This window comes from Eschrichtius robustus, chromosome 3 (assembly GCF_028021215.1).
Source record: "Eschrichtius robustus isolate mEscRob2 chromosome 3, mEscRob2.pri, whole genome shotgun sequence".
NCBI classification, from domain to species: domain Eukaryota; kingdom Metazoa; phylum Chordata; class Mammalia; order Artiodactyla; family Eschrichtiidae; genus Eschrichtius; species Eschrichtius robustus.
The window spans coordinates 46,536,886-46,551,933 of NC_090826.1; the positions used below are offsets into that span (position 1 = coordinate 46,536,886).

At 37.5% G+C, this 15,048-nt stretch overlaps 1 protein-coding gene across 4 annotated transcripts in view; it reads right to left on the bottom strand.

Annotated features, from left to right (window-relative positions):
- The window catches only part of USP24 (ubiquitin specific peptidase 24), a 147,833-nt gene that overhangs the window by 39,592 nt on the left and 93,193 nt on the right, over nt 1–15,048 (bottom strand). For all 4 annotated transcript variants that reach the window (XM_068539966.1, XM_068539967.1, XM_068539965.1 and 1 more), the window contains 6 exons: nt 14,209–14,364; nt 11,985–12,055; nt 11,077–11,237; nt 4,686–4,747; nt 2,301–2,492; nt 1,210–1,327 (listed from right to left, as the gene is read on the bottom strand). In XM_068539966.1, the coding sequence (XP_068396067.1) occupies nt 1,210–1,327; nt 2,301–2,492; nt 4,686–4,747; nt 11,077–11,237; nt 11,985–12,055; nt 14,209–14,364 (760 nt within the window). The remainder of the gene's footprint in view (nt 1–1,209; nt 1,328–2,300; nt 2,493–4,685; nt 4,748–11,076; nt 11,238–11,984; nt 12,056–14,208; nt 14,365–15,048) is intronic.

The window sequence follows — 15,048 nt, forward strand, 5'->3', positions numbered from 1 at the left end:
TGTATTTTAAATCTCTTTCTGGCTTCCGTGTTTGGGTGGGAAAAGGCTGGGAGTCACTGTGATAAATGAACACCATTCAGTACACTGGATGAAACAAAATGTTTCCTTTTCCATTCAAGGCACTGTATATGATTAAAAAAACACAACTCCTCGTTGATGGATGTATTACTTTTAATAATTACAAATGGAAGAATTCATGAAAAAAATTTCAGTAAAACTGCTGAAAATTTATTTTCTCTGTTCAATGAAAACTGAAATACTCATGTGTTTCTACTGCTTTAATAAAAGACTCCCGCAGAGCTAGCACCAAATCTTCCAGAACAAGACTAGGGCAGAGGTAAGGATGGGAGTAACAGCGTGAGGGACACCCCAAGAGTTTTAATGAAGGTTTATTACCTAAAACAGATTTTGCTAATAAGGAATCTCTAGATAGAGAAATATTCATACATGGTAAGATACCTCTTAAGATTCCATAAAATACTGCTTATTATGCCTTGCCCATTTCAATAACCACTGAAATTGTATGGGAATTTTTTTCACTGGTTAAATACCAAATCCTCAGTTTCTTCAGGATTACTCAATTAACTCTGGTTTTCGTCAGAAAAGAATGAGGTTAAGTTAGATTCAGAGTAAATAAGATGGCAGCTTGTAGCTGCCTCTTCCTATTTCCAAGAGTACAAACATCACCCACAAAGGGTCAACATTACAAAAGATCTTTCAAATTTCTACCCATAAAAACTAATATAAAATTTGACTCTAAAATTACCATCGTAATAAAATCACTAGCAGTTTTAATTATAAGGACACAGTCGATACTCAGCAAATCACAAGGTTCATGCACTAAAGCGCCTATGCTTTTCTCCTAGCAGAAAGAAACCCTCAAGACTCAGAGCCTATTTATGTTTACTTTGGAAGCAATTCTTACAACCTCAGTTTCTCTTGGAATTTGTTACTGACAAAGTTAACCACATTATTACTTATTCTTCCATCTTGATGATAATAATAGTACCAGCTCAGCAATTACTATGTGCCAGGCAGGCTTTACCCTAAGCCCCCTTACATGCATTTCTTTATACAGCGGATAATGTCTTACAAGCTACACACACTCACAAGATGGAAGACAAACTCCAAGTTAAGAAAATCTTTTTTGGACTAAAGTTTCGAATTAGAATTTTTACCAAAACTGAACACAACGTGCATTTTCCATACTTTGGATGAAAGTCCTGTTGACTGATGGCGGCACTGCCAGCTGGAGAATGACTATTTAAAATAATTCTAGAAGCTCGGAAAAGGAAGTCATCTAACAATGGTTTAATGAGTGATGAACCTGGAATAGAGCATAATATTCATGTTGAGGATGAACACATATTTTAATTCAAAGATCTTGTCTTGCACTTTCATATCAGAGCAGCAAAGGCACCTGAGGCCACCCAATGGCAAGGCATTCAATTTAACTTGACGCTCATTTTTTGAGCACTTATAATACATGGCAAAGATCTGTGGGGCAGAGGAGTGTGGATGGGTGGGAGAGTCGGGACAGGATGCAAAGATAGACAAGTGAAGGAACCTTCCTTTATGAGCTTACAATAGAGTGAAAGGAGTTAAGCTTTCACTTTAGAAACACAAATGCCAAGAACATCACAAGGCAGACGGTTTGAGTGAATAATTAACTTTTACTTTGGGCATAGGGGAATCCACGTAAAAGTTTTAAAAACTTTAAAAATCTTTAGGTAAAAATGATGTGCCCATCTCACCCTGGTTTAGAATCACTCTTTTCTATGTATCCCCAATAGCCAAGAAGATTTTTATAGAACTCAGTTTGTGTGATAAAAGTGATAATTAACATTTTGATTTGTCTTCTGAATATAACTTATAATACCGAATATGGTTTTACAAATTATATGTGTATCCCACCATCCAGGGGTGGTGGTTGGGGGCTGCCTCTCCAGACAAGAATTATCCTTAAGAGGTAAGGCGTACAATGGACTGTCTTTTATAAAGTATGTAACAGTAAAAAGAGAAGAGAAAAACCTACTTTGATTTATAATTTTTATTTGTTACTAAGTTATGTGATCCAACTATTTTGAATGCTATAAAATTCTCTATATGGTTTAATGACACAGATAAAATACACTTTAAATTTGTTAGCCACTAAAATTCCAGACAATACCCTACTGTCTGAGGGTCAATTTTCTATGGAACATTTAGTACCTATCTTATTTTTCCAATTTCACACAACACTATGGCAATAACTGAGAACTGAGGTACTCTGTCCCATGGTAAGATGAAGTAATAATTACCAAGCATTTCCTTTTCTGCCCCACAGAGTGAAAGCAGGGTCTTGATAAGCCGTAAGTGTCCTGCCAGTAAGATGTTATCTGCTTCACTCGTCTCACATTCAGCTGTGCGATTAGGTTCAAAGTTATCCAGCCAAGTAATCTCATCTTCGAGCATGGTAGCTGGGCTGATTCTTAACTGCTCCATTTCTGAAGCTAAGATGGAAAAACAAAACAAAACGACCTCTCATCCTGAAGAAAGAAGGATTTCTTTTCATGGAGTCAAAATCCTGAATTAAAGTAAGCAGAGACAAGTCTCAATCTTCTACTTCACAGATTTAAAAAAACTGTCATTAATGAACAGCAGCTGCCCACAGGACTACGAAGGCTCGCACACGTCCGTTCCTTCCCTTCCTCCCTCCCTCTGTCACAAATCCAACGGTACTGAGCGCCTCCTCTGTGCAGGTCGCGGTGCTGACGCTGGGGGTACAAGATGAAAGGGACACTCCTTGTTCCGAAGAAGCTCCTGTTTGGTGGTGTTAGCAGATGTCCCAGGGAAGAAACCCTTCTAGAGAAGGAAGGGGTCGAGGGGTGAGAGGAGAGCCGTCACTCCCACCGTGTTACCTATGCCAGGGAGGGGGGAGCCCTGTGAGGGAGAGAGGGGTCCACAGCGCAGCAGCAGAATCCATGTCTCCAGATGATGAGCCAACCTCCAGAGAACCACTCTTCTGTATTAAGTATTTCACTTTCCCCTCCAAACAAGGATTGAAAACAAGATTCCATGTTGGAGGCGGGGATTAGGGAGGAGAGCAGGAGTCATCATGCTCTCTTCCCACTGCACTGCAGCCACAGGCAGGCAAGGTCCCACCCAGTGAGGTGGAAAGGGATACTTCAGGCGACACTGCGTATCCTTGTTTCCTCATTTATAAAATGGGGCTAACACCTACGCTGCAGGGTGCTGTGTATACAGTGTCTAGTATAGGCACTGGCATACAGAAAATGCTCCAAAAACGGCAAATGTTGCTTGTTTCAAGACATATTCCCTCCCTGCCCTCAACATCCCATTAAGGGATCTTGGATCCCTTACTTATGGCTCAATGGCACAGCAAAGGCCTACACTAATACCTTGTTCATGCATTCTGAGGATGTTATGTGTCTCATACAACTCATGAGTCCAGTTCTCAAGCAGCAAAGCAGAATACCCTCTCAAAGTCCAAGCCAGAGGACAAACCTTCGCTGGCTGCTGCCCAACTTAACACTGAAAGCCTAGCTGAAAAATGCAGTACTAGGCTAGGCTGTTAGATGGACATGTAGTCCCTCCACTTCTCTAGATAGTACAGGTGTTATCCCTGAATCAAGACACATAGACTATATCATCTCAGGCTCCAACAAAACCAATTTCACTGCCCTGCTCAGAGCACCATGTCCTCAGCTTTTGAGAGACACTTATGAAACCCAGGAAGGCATCTGCCTTAGAGACGCTGCTGAGGTTTCTTAGCCCTCTGTCTTTATGTGCCCATTACATGAAGACCTTTGTGTGAAGTTTCTTCTAGGTTTGAGTGCTGGGGAAAAGATCTGTTTCTTTTGAGAAACCATTCTGTTTCTTCCTCTAGGGTATTGAGAACAAACAAACAAATGAGGTTTCCTTTTTACCTTGGTCCTCCAGGCACCTCAAAATCTAATTCTGACAGTGTGGGGCTTTTCAGCCTGCACATACACAAGGTATTTTTTTTTTTTCCCTCCTGGTCTTGACATTCTTTTCCAATTAACATTTTTGTTGATCCTGACTTTCATTTTATTTATTTCCTATAGGCAGAAGCAAATCTTTCCTATAAGCTTTGTGTAAAGAACAAGGAATAAACTAACAAACTCTTGATTGGAACAACTGAAATTTGCATAGAGGACTCCAACAAACCTTTGCATTATATAAGAGTAAGTACAGATGATTAAAATCTAAACACTCTAACAAAAGAGTCTGTAACAATGATATTGCAAACACCTAACACTAAACAATTACCTGACTTCTATCACTCACTTCTATTACTATCAACATATCTCAACAGAGATTCCCTCTTTCCTTCAAACCTTCAAAACTGTCAGAATTGACTATAATGGAAAGACTCTTCTTAATAGTTCTGTATCAGTGTAATTAAAATATGAGCCTTTGACAATTTTTAAAATCAACAAATCTTTTAACACATTAATGGCTGGGTATATAATAGCGGAAGAGATAACTGGTACATGGGTTTACATGCTATTTCCAAGAAAATAAAATTCAACGTCAAACAATAATTTTAACATTATTTATATCTGAGATACATTTAAGTCAGATTTCGAAATGTCTGTCTTTCTTTTCTAGTCCTTCCCAACCCCTCCCCCAACATAAATCAAAGTTAGACATCTACTTACTTGTCAGATCATCTAATAATTGGCACCTCAGATCAAAATACTCCATGCACTGGGATAACAGTCTAAAAAACAGATTACAGTTATTAAAAAAAAGGCTGATTTGAAAATTAAAAAAAATTTTCCTTGTAAGAGTAAGTTCATAAAACAACTGAATAAGAGAATTTTCCTAAGCATAAAATAACTATTTTACATCAATTCAACTTCAGTATTTTAGCAAGACACACACTAGTGATTTTACTTATACAGACATAGTATAAGAATAATAGTATAAAGAGAGAAAACTTACTAAATCTATCACATTATGTAATGATGTACACACTGACTGCATACATAATGCATTGATTAATTTGTTCAAATATCAACTGATACACACTAAGCACCTACTATATGCTTGGAACTGTTTTAGGGGAACAGTGAACAAAGGAGACAGACAACAGATGAAAAATACATACATATGTCAATTGGTGATAAGTGCTAAGAAGCAAAATAAAGTGGATAAGAGAAGAAAAAGGTAAATTCTTTTATCTAGGATGATCAATGAAGCTTTTTCTGCAATTACAGAAGTGAAGAGCACAGGTTTTGAAGTCAGGCGGACCTTACTTTTAATCCTGGCTCCACTACTTACAGCTGGGTGTCCAGGGACAATTTATTTCAGTTGTCTCAGTTTTCTGATTTCTAAAATGCTGACTAGAGCATTAGAAATAAACGTGCACACATATACACAAACATAAAGGGCTCAAGAATGCACTAAGGATGAGACTACATAATGAACTAAGAATTATGATTATTAAAAAAGTGGGGATAATAAAACTGTCAAACTCATTTGGCCATTGTGAGGATTAAATGATAAATGTATGCAAAGAATTTAGCATACTGTGGGGCACATAATCAGCCCGTGATAACTGCAATTATCATCACTACTACTATTATGGGAAAATACGTACCAAACTTGGGCATTAAAAAGTTGTGACAAGAGCTTCTCTGAGAGTGTATGTTAAAAAATTCATTTAATGCTTTCTGTTTCTTTCCCAAAGTTTAGAGGAATTTAATAACAAATCAAACTGTTAATGGTTAGTTACGTTAAATAATCTCTTACAACAAGTAGAAGCACAACAGCTTACTACTTAAAAAATGGCTTACACATTTAAACTGAAGAATCACTGATCTAACTAGTTAATAAAAGGATTATCTGATTTTAGGAAACTTTTAACTAGGAAAAATTGGAATACTAAAGTAAAAAATGTACAAGGGCAAAAAAAGAAGTTTCTATAACTTTTAATCCACATGCTTTTACCAGGGAAAAATCATTCTCTGAAGTTCTGGCTTTACACCATTAAAGACTTAGTTTTCATGACCAGAAACACACAGCTAATGTCTATCTAATTTAGGTTAAATCTTAATGGTCAACTGCAAGTCTGTAAGTTTTAGTTAAACTGTAATTGTAAGTTTTAGTTAAATTTTTAAGTTTTATAAATCACTCACAATGATCCCATCTCAGAAACAAAAATGTTAACTTCTTTGTTATTTATAAATTTATAACGTTAAAATAGCCTAGATGCTTCAAAATAATATTTGAGACTTAGACATGTGGGCCAGGAACCTCCATATATGAGAGTGCGTGAGAACATAATCAAGGTTGAGACAAACATTTAATCCTGAAATGAAGACTTGCAAACTGATAATATAACTCAGTTCAAAAAAATTCTGAAGATTATATAACTTACAATTAGAAAATATAGGTATTAAAAAAAAAAAAAGTCAGGGACAGATTGGAGAAGAAATCACAAGGAAAATTAGAAAATATCTTGTGACAAATAAAAATGAAAACACAACATATCAAAAGTTATGGGATGTAGCTTTTGAAAACAGTGCTACTAGGGAAATTTATGCCTGTATGTGCTTACATTAAAAAGGAAGAATGATCTCAAATCAACAACCTAATTTTACACCTTAAGGAACTAGGAAAAGGAGAACAAATCAAATCTAAAGCTAGTAGAGGAAGAAAATATTAAGAATTAGAGGGAAGATAAATAGAGAATAGGAAAACAATACACAAAATCTACAAAAGCAAAAGCTGGTTCTTTGAAAAGATTAATAAAATGACTCAGAAAAAAAGAGAGAAGACTCAAATTAATAAAATCAGAAATGAGTGAGGATACTACTACCAATTACAAGATAGTATATGAGCAAGTGTGCACCAAACAAATTGGATAACCCAGACGAAATGGACAAATTCCTAGAAACATAACACTCTGGAAGACTAAATCAGGAAGAAATAGTGATTCCTTGCTATCCCTAGCAAGAAGATTGAATCAATCAAAAACCTCCCAACAAAGAAAAGCCCTGGACCAGATGGCTTCACTGGTGAATATTACCCAACATTTAAAGAAGAATCAATACCAACCCTTCTCAAACTCTTTGCAAAAAACTGAAGAGGAGGGTACACTTCCAGCAAACCTAACTCAACCGTACATTTAAAGGATTTAACACCTTGAACAAGTGAGACTGATAACTGGAATGCAAGGATGGTTCAAAATACGAAAATCAATCAATGAATACACTACTTTAACAGAATGAAGGAAAAAAATCCATGATCACCTCAATTGACATAGAAAAAAAAATTGACAAAATTTAATGCCCTTTCATGATAAAACACTAAACAAACCAGGAGAGTAAGAAAACTACCTCAATCCAATAAAGGCCATATATGAAAGCCCCACAGCTACTATCATGCTCAATGGTTAAAGACTGGAAGCTTTCCCCCACAATCAGGAACAAGGATGCCTACTTTCACTACTTCTATTTAACATAGTATTAAAAGTTCTAAGCAGAGCAATTAGGCAAGAATAAGAAATAAAAGACATCTAAATTGGAAAGACAGAAATAAAATGATCTGTTTGCAGATGACATGATTTTATATATGGAAAACCCTAAAGAGTTCACAAAAAAAACTGTTAGAATAAACAAATTCAGCAAAGTTACAAAGATACAAAATCTGTACATAAAAATCAGTTTCATTTCTATATACTAACAATGAACAAAGAAAATGAAAAAAGAAAGACAACAATTCCACTTATAATAGCAACAAAAAGAATAAAATACTTAGGAATCAACTAAACCAAGGGAGCAAAAGACTTGTACAGTGAAAACTACAAACAATGCTGCAAGAAATGAAAGAAGTCTTAAATAAATCTAAAGATATCTTATGCTTATGGATCAGAAGACTAAATCTTGTTAAGATGCCAATATCCAAAATGATCTACAGATTCAATGCAGTCTCTATTAAAATATCATTGATGTCTTTCACAGAAACAGAAAAACCCATCCTGAAATTTATATGGAATCTCAAGGGGATCCCCAAATAGCCAAAACAATTCTGAGAGATAAGAACAAAATTGGAGGACTCACACTTCCTGACCTCAAACTTACTACAATGCTACAGCAATCAAAACAGGGAGGTACTGGCATAAAGCCAGACATACAGATCAAGGAATAGGAATAAAGAGCTCAGAAATAAACATGTATGCATGCATCTGTGTATGTGTGTAAATATATCATATATATATATATATATATATTTTTTTTTTTTCAAATGATTTTCAACAGAAATGTCAAAACCATTCAGTGGGGAAAGGACAGTCTTCAAAAAAATGGTGCTGAGATAACTGTATATCCACATGGAAAAGAATAAAGTTGGACCCTTACTTTACATCATACACAAAACAACTCAAAGTGGACCAAAAACCTAAATGTCACAGCTAAACCAATAAAACCCTGAAAAAAACCAGGGGAGAAACTTCATGACATTGGATCTGTCAGTGATTTCTTGGATATGACACCAAAAGCCCAGGCAACAAGATAAAACAGATAAACTGGACTTCATTAAAATTAAATACTTTTGCATATCACAGGACACTATCAAGAGAGTGAAAGAAATCCCACAGAATGGGAGAAAATATTTGCAAATCACGTATATGATAAGGGATTAATATCCAGAATATATAAAGAACAACAAAAAACAGACAACCTAACTTAAAAACGAGGAAAAGGGGGATTTCGCTGGTGGTCCAGTGGTAAAGAATCCGTCTTCCAATGCAGGGGATGCAGGTTTGATCCCTGGTCAGGGAACTAAGATCCCACATGCCACAGGGCAACTAAGCCCGCGTGCCATGAACTACAGAGCCCACATGCTCTGGAGCATGCGTGCCGCAACTAGAGAGAGAAAACCCGCATGCCACAACTACAGAAGCCTGCGCACCACAACGAAAGATCCCGCATGCTGCAACTAAGACCCGACGCAGCCAAAAAATAAATAAAATAAAAATAAATTTTAAAAAAAAATGAGGAAAAGACTTGAATAGACATTTCTCCAAAGAAGATATACAAATGGCCAAATAAGCACAATGAGATACTCAAAATCACTAATCATTAGGGAAATGCAAAACAGAACCCTGAGATGCACATCACACCCATCAGGATAGTTATTAACAAAAGCAAACAGAAAACAAGTGTTGGCAAGGGTGTGGAGAATATGGAAGGAACCCTTACACATTGCTGGTGGAAATGTAAAATGGTACAGCCACTGTGGAATGGTGGTTCCTCAGAAAAATCAAACATACAATTGCCATATGACCCAGCATTTCTACTTCTGGGCATATACCCCAAAAAACTGAAAGCAGGACTCAAATTGATATTTGTATACTCATGTTCATAGCACCATTATTCATACTAGCTAAAAGGTGGAAACCAAATGTCCATCTATGGGTGAATGGATAAACAAAGCATGATATACACATACATTCAGTCTAAATAGAAATGAAACCCTGACCCACGCTGTAACATGGATGAACCCTGAAAATATTACGCTATGTGAAATAAGCTAGACACAAACGACAAATATTGTTATGATTCCACTTTTACGAGGTACCTAGAATAGTCAAATTCATAGAGACAAAGTAGAATGGTGGTTGCCAGTGCCTTGAGGGAGGAGGGAAATGAATGGGGAGTTACTGTTTAATGGGAACAGAGTTTCAGTTTTGGGATGACGAAAAAGTTCTGGAAATGGACAGTGGTGATGACTGCACAATAATGTGTATGTACTTATTGTCACTAAGTTATACCCCCAAAATGGTTAAAACGCTAAATTTTATGTCATGCATATTTTGCTGCAGTAAAAAAAAACATAGCATATCTGAAAAAAAAAAAATCATCTCCATGATTGTCTTTGAACGGTCTCTCTTCATTTCCTTTGTCCATTTTTCTGCTTGGCTAGCGGTCTTTTCTGGTTTATAACAGCTCTTCACATATATTAGCAAAATTGGCCTTCTATCTGTCATATACGTTATAAACCTATTTAGTCAGTTTAACTGACTTTTGACTCTACGGCATTTTTTTTCCACATAGAACATTTTAATTTTTATGGAGTCAACTTTACCAGTCTTTTATCTAATGACTTCTTACTGGGTACATAGTTTTAGTTTAGGATGCTAAAAAAGTTTTGGAGATGGATGGTGGAGATGGTTGCACAAAATTGTAAATACACTTAATGCCACTGAATTGTACATTTAAAAATGGTAAAAATGTTAAACATTCTGTTACGTATGTGTTACCACACTAAAAAAAAAAAAAGCCCAAGTTTGGATGCTTATATGTGAGGGGTTCAGAGTAGCTCTAACGTTTCTTCCCTCTAAGGGCTCTAATTTGTAAAGCATATACATATTGATTTCACAAATCTCTGTGGCACCGTCTAAGCCCCAGAGCAAGGGCTCGCTGGTAAAGCTGAATTAGAGAAACTGGCTTAAACTTGAGGTCAGTGTGGGATCTCTGATCTCCCAGCCTGGGCCTACACTGGGGCACCCCTGCATGCAGGCTTGCCTAAGGAGACAAGATGGGGCAGGCAGAATGGATTTACTCAAGTCATTCTCTGAGCCTGGACCTCAAGCCTTCTTCCATGCCCAGGCATGTATAAAACCAAGAAAGCAAGCTAGAAGGATACCCTAGTACCTCTAGACATGGAGTTATGAAGTAGGCTGAGCTAAGAAAATGATGTACAAGAGGACATGGGCAGTGCGACCTTTACACGGTGATCTGGCTTGAATAATGCAGCTTCTCAACCACCAGGTGAGTCCTCTTTCTCTCTGGGGTAGGTGGACCGGGAGGAGTGGAGGTGGGAGTTGGGGTGGTTGAGAGGAAGAAAGCCTGGTAATGTTTTCTTCTAACTCTTCTGTCCTGAATGGGGAGAAAACCTGAAATGCCCTCTTTCAGGGTACAAATGTTGGAAGAGGAAAGGAGAAAGTCTATCATTTCAATCATGCACTGTGGACTCTGGGGGAGCAGTACACTGATCATTATTCTCTTTCTGGATGACGTGAACTTTTTCATCTTTACGTACCTCTGATTGACTCCTCGCATAATACTAGTTGGGGACCAGAGAGGCAGCTGAGCAGTGAGAATCACACCTAGGAGAAACTGATTTGGCTTCTGCACATCTGGATGGGCTGAAGTATCTGTCTGACTAAGAGTATACAGTTGATCACAGGCAACACGGCGAATCTGAAATTACATTTTTCGTGGCAAAGGAAGTACATCAACCAACACTTACAGACTGCTTAAAAAATTATTTTCCTCCAAAGTCCACCTGTGAAGGATGCTGGAAGGGTTTGAGTATTTCAGTCTTTAATGGTAAAGTTTACATTGAATAAACTAGGGCTAATTTAAAACAAGTGTAGTCTGGGAACTAATTTCCCAAATTATTCTAGTACTGCACTCTAATCAACAGGTTTATAATTTAATGTAAATGAAAATAAGGAAAAAACTCTTCTGCAAGTGCCTCAAAGTTAACTTTCAAGGTCATGTACAAAAATGAGGATTATAAAATCTAATGAAAGTTCATGGCTTGAGGTTGGTCTTTCTTGATTTTGACCACCTTGTTGATGCTTAATGCTAGCTGCCTTGGCCAGGTATGGATACTGAACACTGGCTGTAAGATTTTGTTATAAACAAATACAAGTTAATCACAGCACTAGTCTCTTAACTTTCAGTGAAATATGGAACAGAAAGGAGGGCAACAGTCCAAATGGTCACTTTGCTTTCAGAGTGCTCTGTGGCCTCTTTGTCTGATTCCCTGAGAGGACTAAACACCATCCCTTCTATACTCCCCATAATGTCACACCTCTTTTGTCTGATTCCCCAAGAGGACTAAACACCATTCCTTCTATACTCCCCACAATGTCACAGGTATCCAGAGAGTCCACGCAGAACAGGACCAAAGGGGCTTTTTATAAAGTAAAAAATCCTTACCTCAGCACTTGGTGATCCAAGCAGAATATCAATGATAAAATCAGCAACACAGGGCAAGTTATAGAAAGATGCTAATGATAAGAATAAAGAGTATGGGAGCAGGGGAGGAAAATAAGTTAGGAAATGCATTTTCAAAATTTCAAAAACTTTGAATAATTTCTTAAGCTTAACTATCTTAGAAATCATCTCTTCTTCCACACAGAATCAAATTCAGTGCCTCCACAACTGCACCCACGTCTCTGAGTCTATCCCATGAGAGCCTAAGGTGCTCAGGAGCAGGACCGTGTCTTGGTCATCTTCATACCCTGACATTTTTGCACGATGCCTTGTGCATACCAGTTACAGAATAAATGTCTTGCCTTGAGAAAACTATCAATACTTGTGAACTATAAAATGTACCCCACAATAAACTTACACATGATAAAAAAGCTTGAAGTTATAATTTTTTCATCTTGATTTGAAAATATCTCTATAATTAAACAATTGCAGGAAAATCGAACTAAAAGTATGGTATATGCTCAAAAGCATTTCAAAAGGAATTAGTTTCATATATAAGCCTTTAAAAGCATTTCTGCTCAAAGTAAATCATTTTTGATATTATTTAACTGTCCCATAAACATCTAACTTTTTCTATATGTTTATCTTGATATCTTACATGATGAGTCTGGATGTTATACTAAATACATAATGATCATCAATTCTATGAACAGGCGGTCTGAATCAGTAATAATAGTGAAGAATAGGGCTCTGATGTGTTGGTACAGTTTTTAAAAGTGGAGTTGTTAAGACCTCATCCCTGAATAAGTATTTATTGAGGGCCTACTACACATCACACAGCGTTTGGGTGCTAAGGATTCAGCAGGGAACAAAATGAACAAAAGTCTCTGTTCTTAACGGAGCTTACCATCTAGTTGGGGAGGGGATAATGACAATAAACACAGTACGCAGAGAAATTATATTGTATGCGATAAAGTGACAAGTGATAGAGAAAAAAAATAAAGGGTTTAGGTGATGGTGGGTGAGAGAAGGGTTGCGATTTCTTTAAAAAAGGCAGGGGAAGAACATACCAGGAATTAGGAACAGGCAGTGCAAGGGCCCTGAGGCAGGAATGTGCCTGAGTGTCAGGGAACAGCCAGGAAGCCAGGGTGGCTGAAGCACAGTGCATGAGGGGAGAGCGGGAGAAGGTGAAGGCACACAGGTGTCACGGGGGTGGATGGTGTCAGGCCTTAGGAAAGACCTGGCTTTCACTCAGTGTGAACCGAGAGGCCACTGCAAGGTTTTAAACAGAGGAGTGATACAATCTGACTTACATTTTAGAAGGTCCATTCTGGTTATTGTGTGGAGAATAAACTGCAAGGGTAGAAGCAGGGAGATTAGTCAGGGAACTACTGCTATAATCCAAGTAAGAGATGATGACAGGTCAGAGGGTGCTAACAGTGAAGGTGGTCTAAGGGGTGGAATCTAGATAGAATTTGAAGAAGGATGTGCTGACAGATTAGAAGGGTGTGAAAAAAAGGAATGAAGGATGTCTCCAAGAATAAAACTGCTATCAATTAAGATGGGAAATCTCTTGGGCGGTATGGGCCAGACCAGTAGTTCAGTTCTGGACATGTTAATTTTGGAAAGTCTATCTGATATCTAAGTGGAGATGTCAGGGGAGCGGTCCAGGCTGTAGAGCCAAATTTAAGTGTTATCAGCACACAGAGGGAATTTAAGGCTGTGAACGTGGATGTCATTATGTGGCAAGAATGAGTTCAGACAGAGATGAGGGACGGAGCCCTGAGGTGTCTAATGTTAAAAGTATGATTAGCAACAGCCCTAGTTTGCCAAAACCAACAATAAAGACAAAAGGGCAAATCTTAAGTTTCATAATTTTTAATACTGGAGTCATTATCAGTTTAGGAATTGATATATAATTCTACTTCTATAGTTTATGACATACAACTTTGGGTTGTTTTAATTCCTCCACTAGATGGTAAGCTCCTGGAGAGTAGACATACTGCCCTACAACATCTACTGTGGAACCTTGTATACAGAAGGTGCTCAATAAATACTTGTTCAGAATTTAAGTACTCTAGCACTATTCTAACCTATTCCACATGCCAACTTTCCCCTTTGCCATTTCTATTAATATGACCTTATCTATGAAGGGATAGAAATAATTCCCAACAGAAACCTGGTCTTTTACTAAAAGAGATGAATGGCAAGTAAGCCTCCTGCATACCCAGTTGTTGGCTCCGAAGCTGCAAGCACGTAACAAGAAGAGACAAAGCCTCTCCCGCAATCAGTGAGTCTTTGGTGGACACGGACTGTTGTCGCACACAGATGCCTGCGTGCAGGGCTACCGGGTCCCCTTCACTTCCAGAGCTGCAATTGCTTCCTGGAAACAGGCAAGCAGAAGGTTACTGTGGATCCCACAGGACCCTTGAGATTATAATATCCTTTAATGAGTCCCATAATCCTCAAGTGAAAGTAAAGAGTTCAAGAAGACACTTTAGGCTACGAAACAAGAGAGAATCACTTGATTTGAACCTCATTGCTCTGTACTTAAAACACATTTGGAACCATTAAAAAATATGTTTATGAGGCAAAACTAGTTTCAGGTGATAGAAGAACATTGCAATTTTGGAGGCATGTGGGAGTCCTGGGGTTAATTTAGAAACGTTCCGTATCTTGATTTAGATGGGTTACACATATGTAAAAACCCTAAAAATCCTGTATATTTAGCATTTCTGCACTTCACTGTGTGTATGTCATACAGTTTAAAAACTTTTTACTATTGAGGTATATCCACACACATAGATTGAGCAGGGAAACCAAATGAAGCTGAGAAATAAAGCTATTTATAAAGGCCTAACAGAAAATAACAGGCCAAACCAAGAAAATGATTTTTCCAGGTAAAAATTCTAGATGAATTTTTATTACAGCCACGATTATTGGCCTCACTATACTTTTACACTCAACAAGCTAAAACTCTGCTTGGTTTCTCTATATTCTGTATTTATAACCTTTTTTTTTCTCTTAGTATGACATACGTAAATGAAGTATGCATATGCATACATGC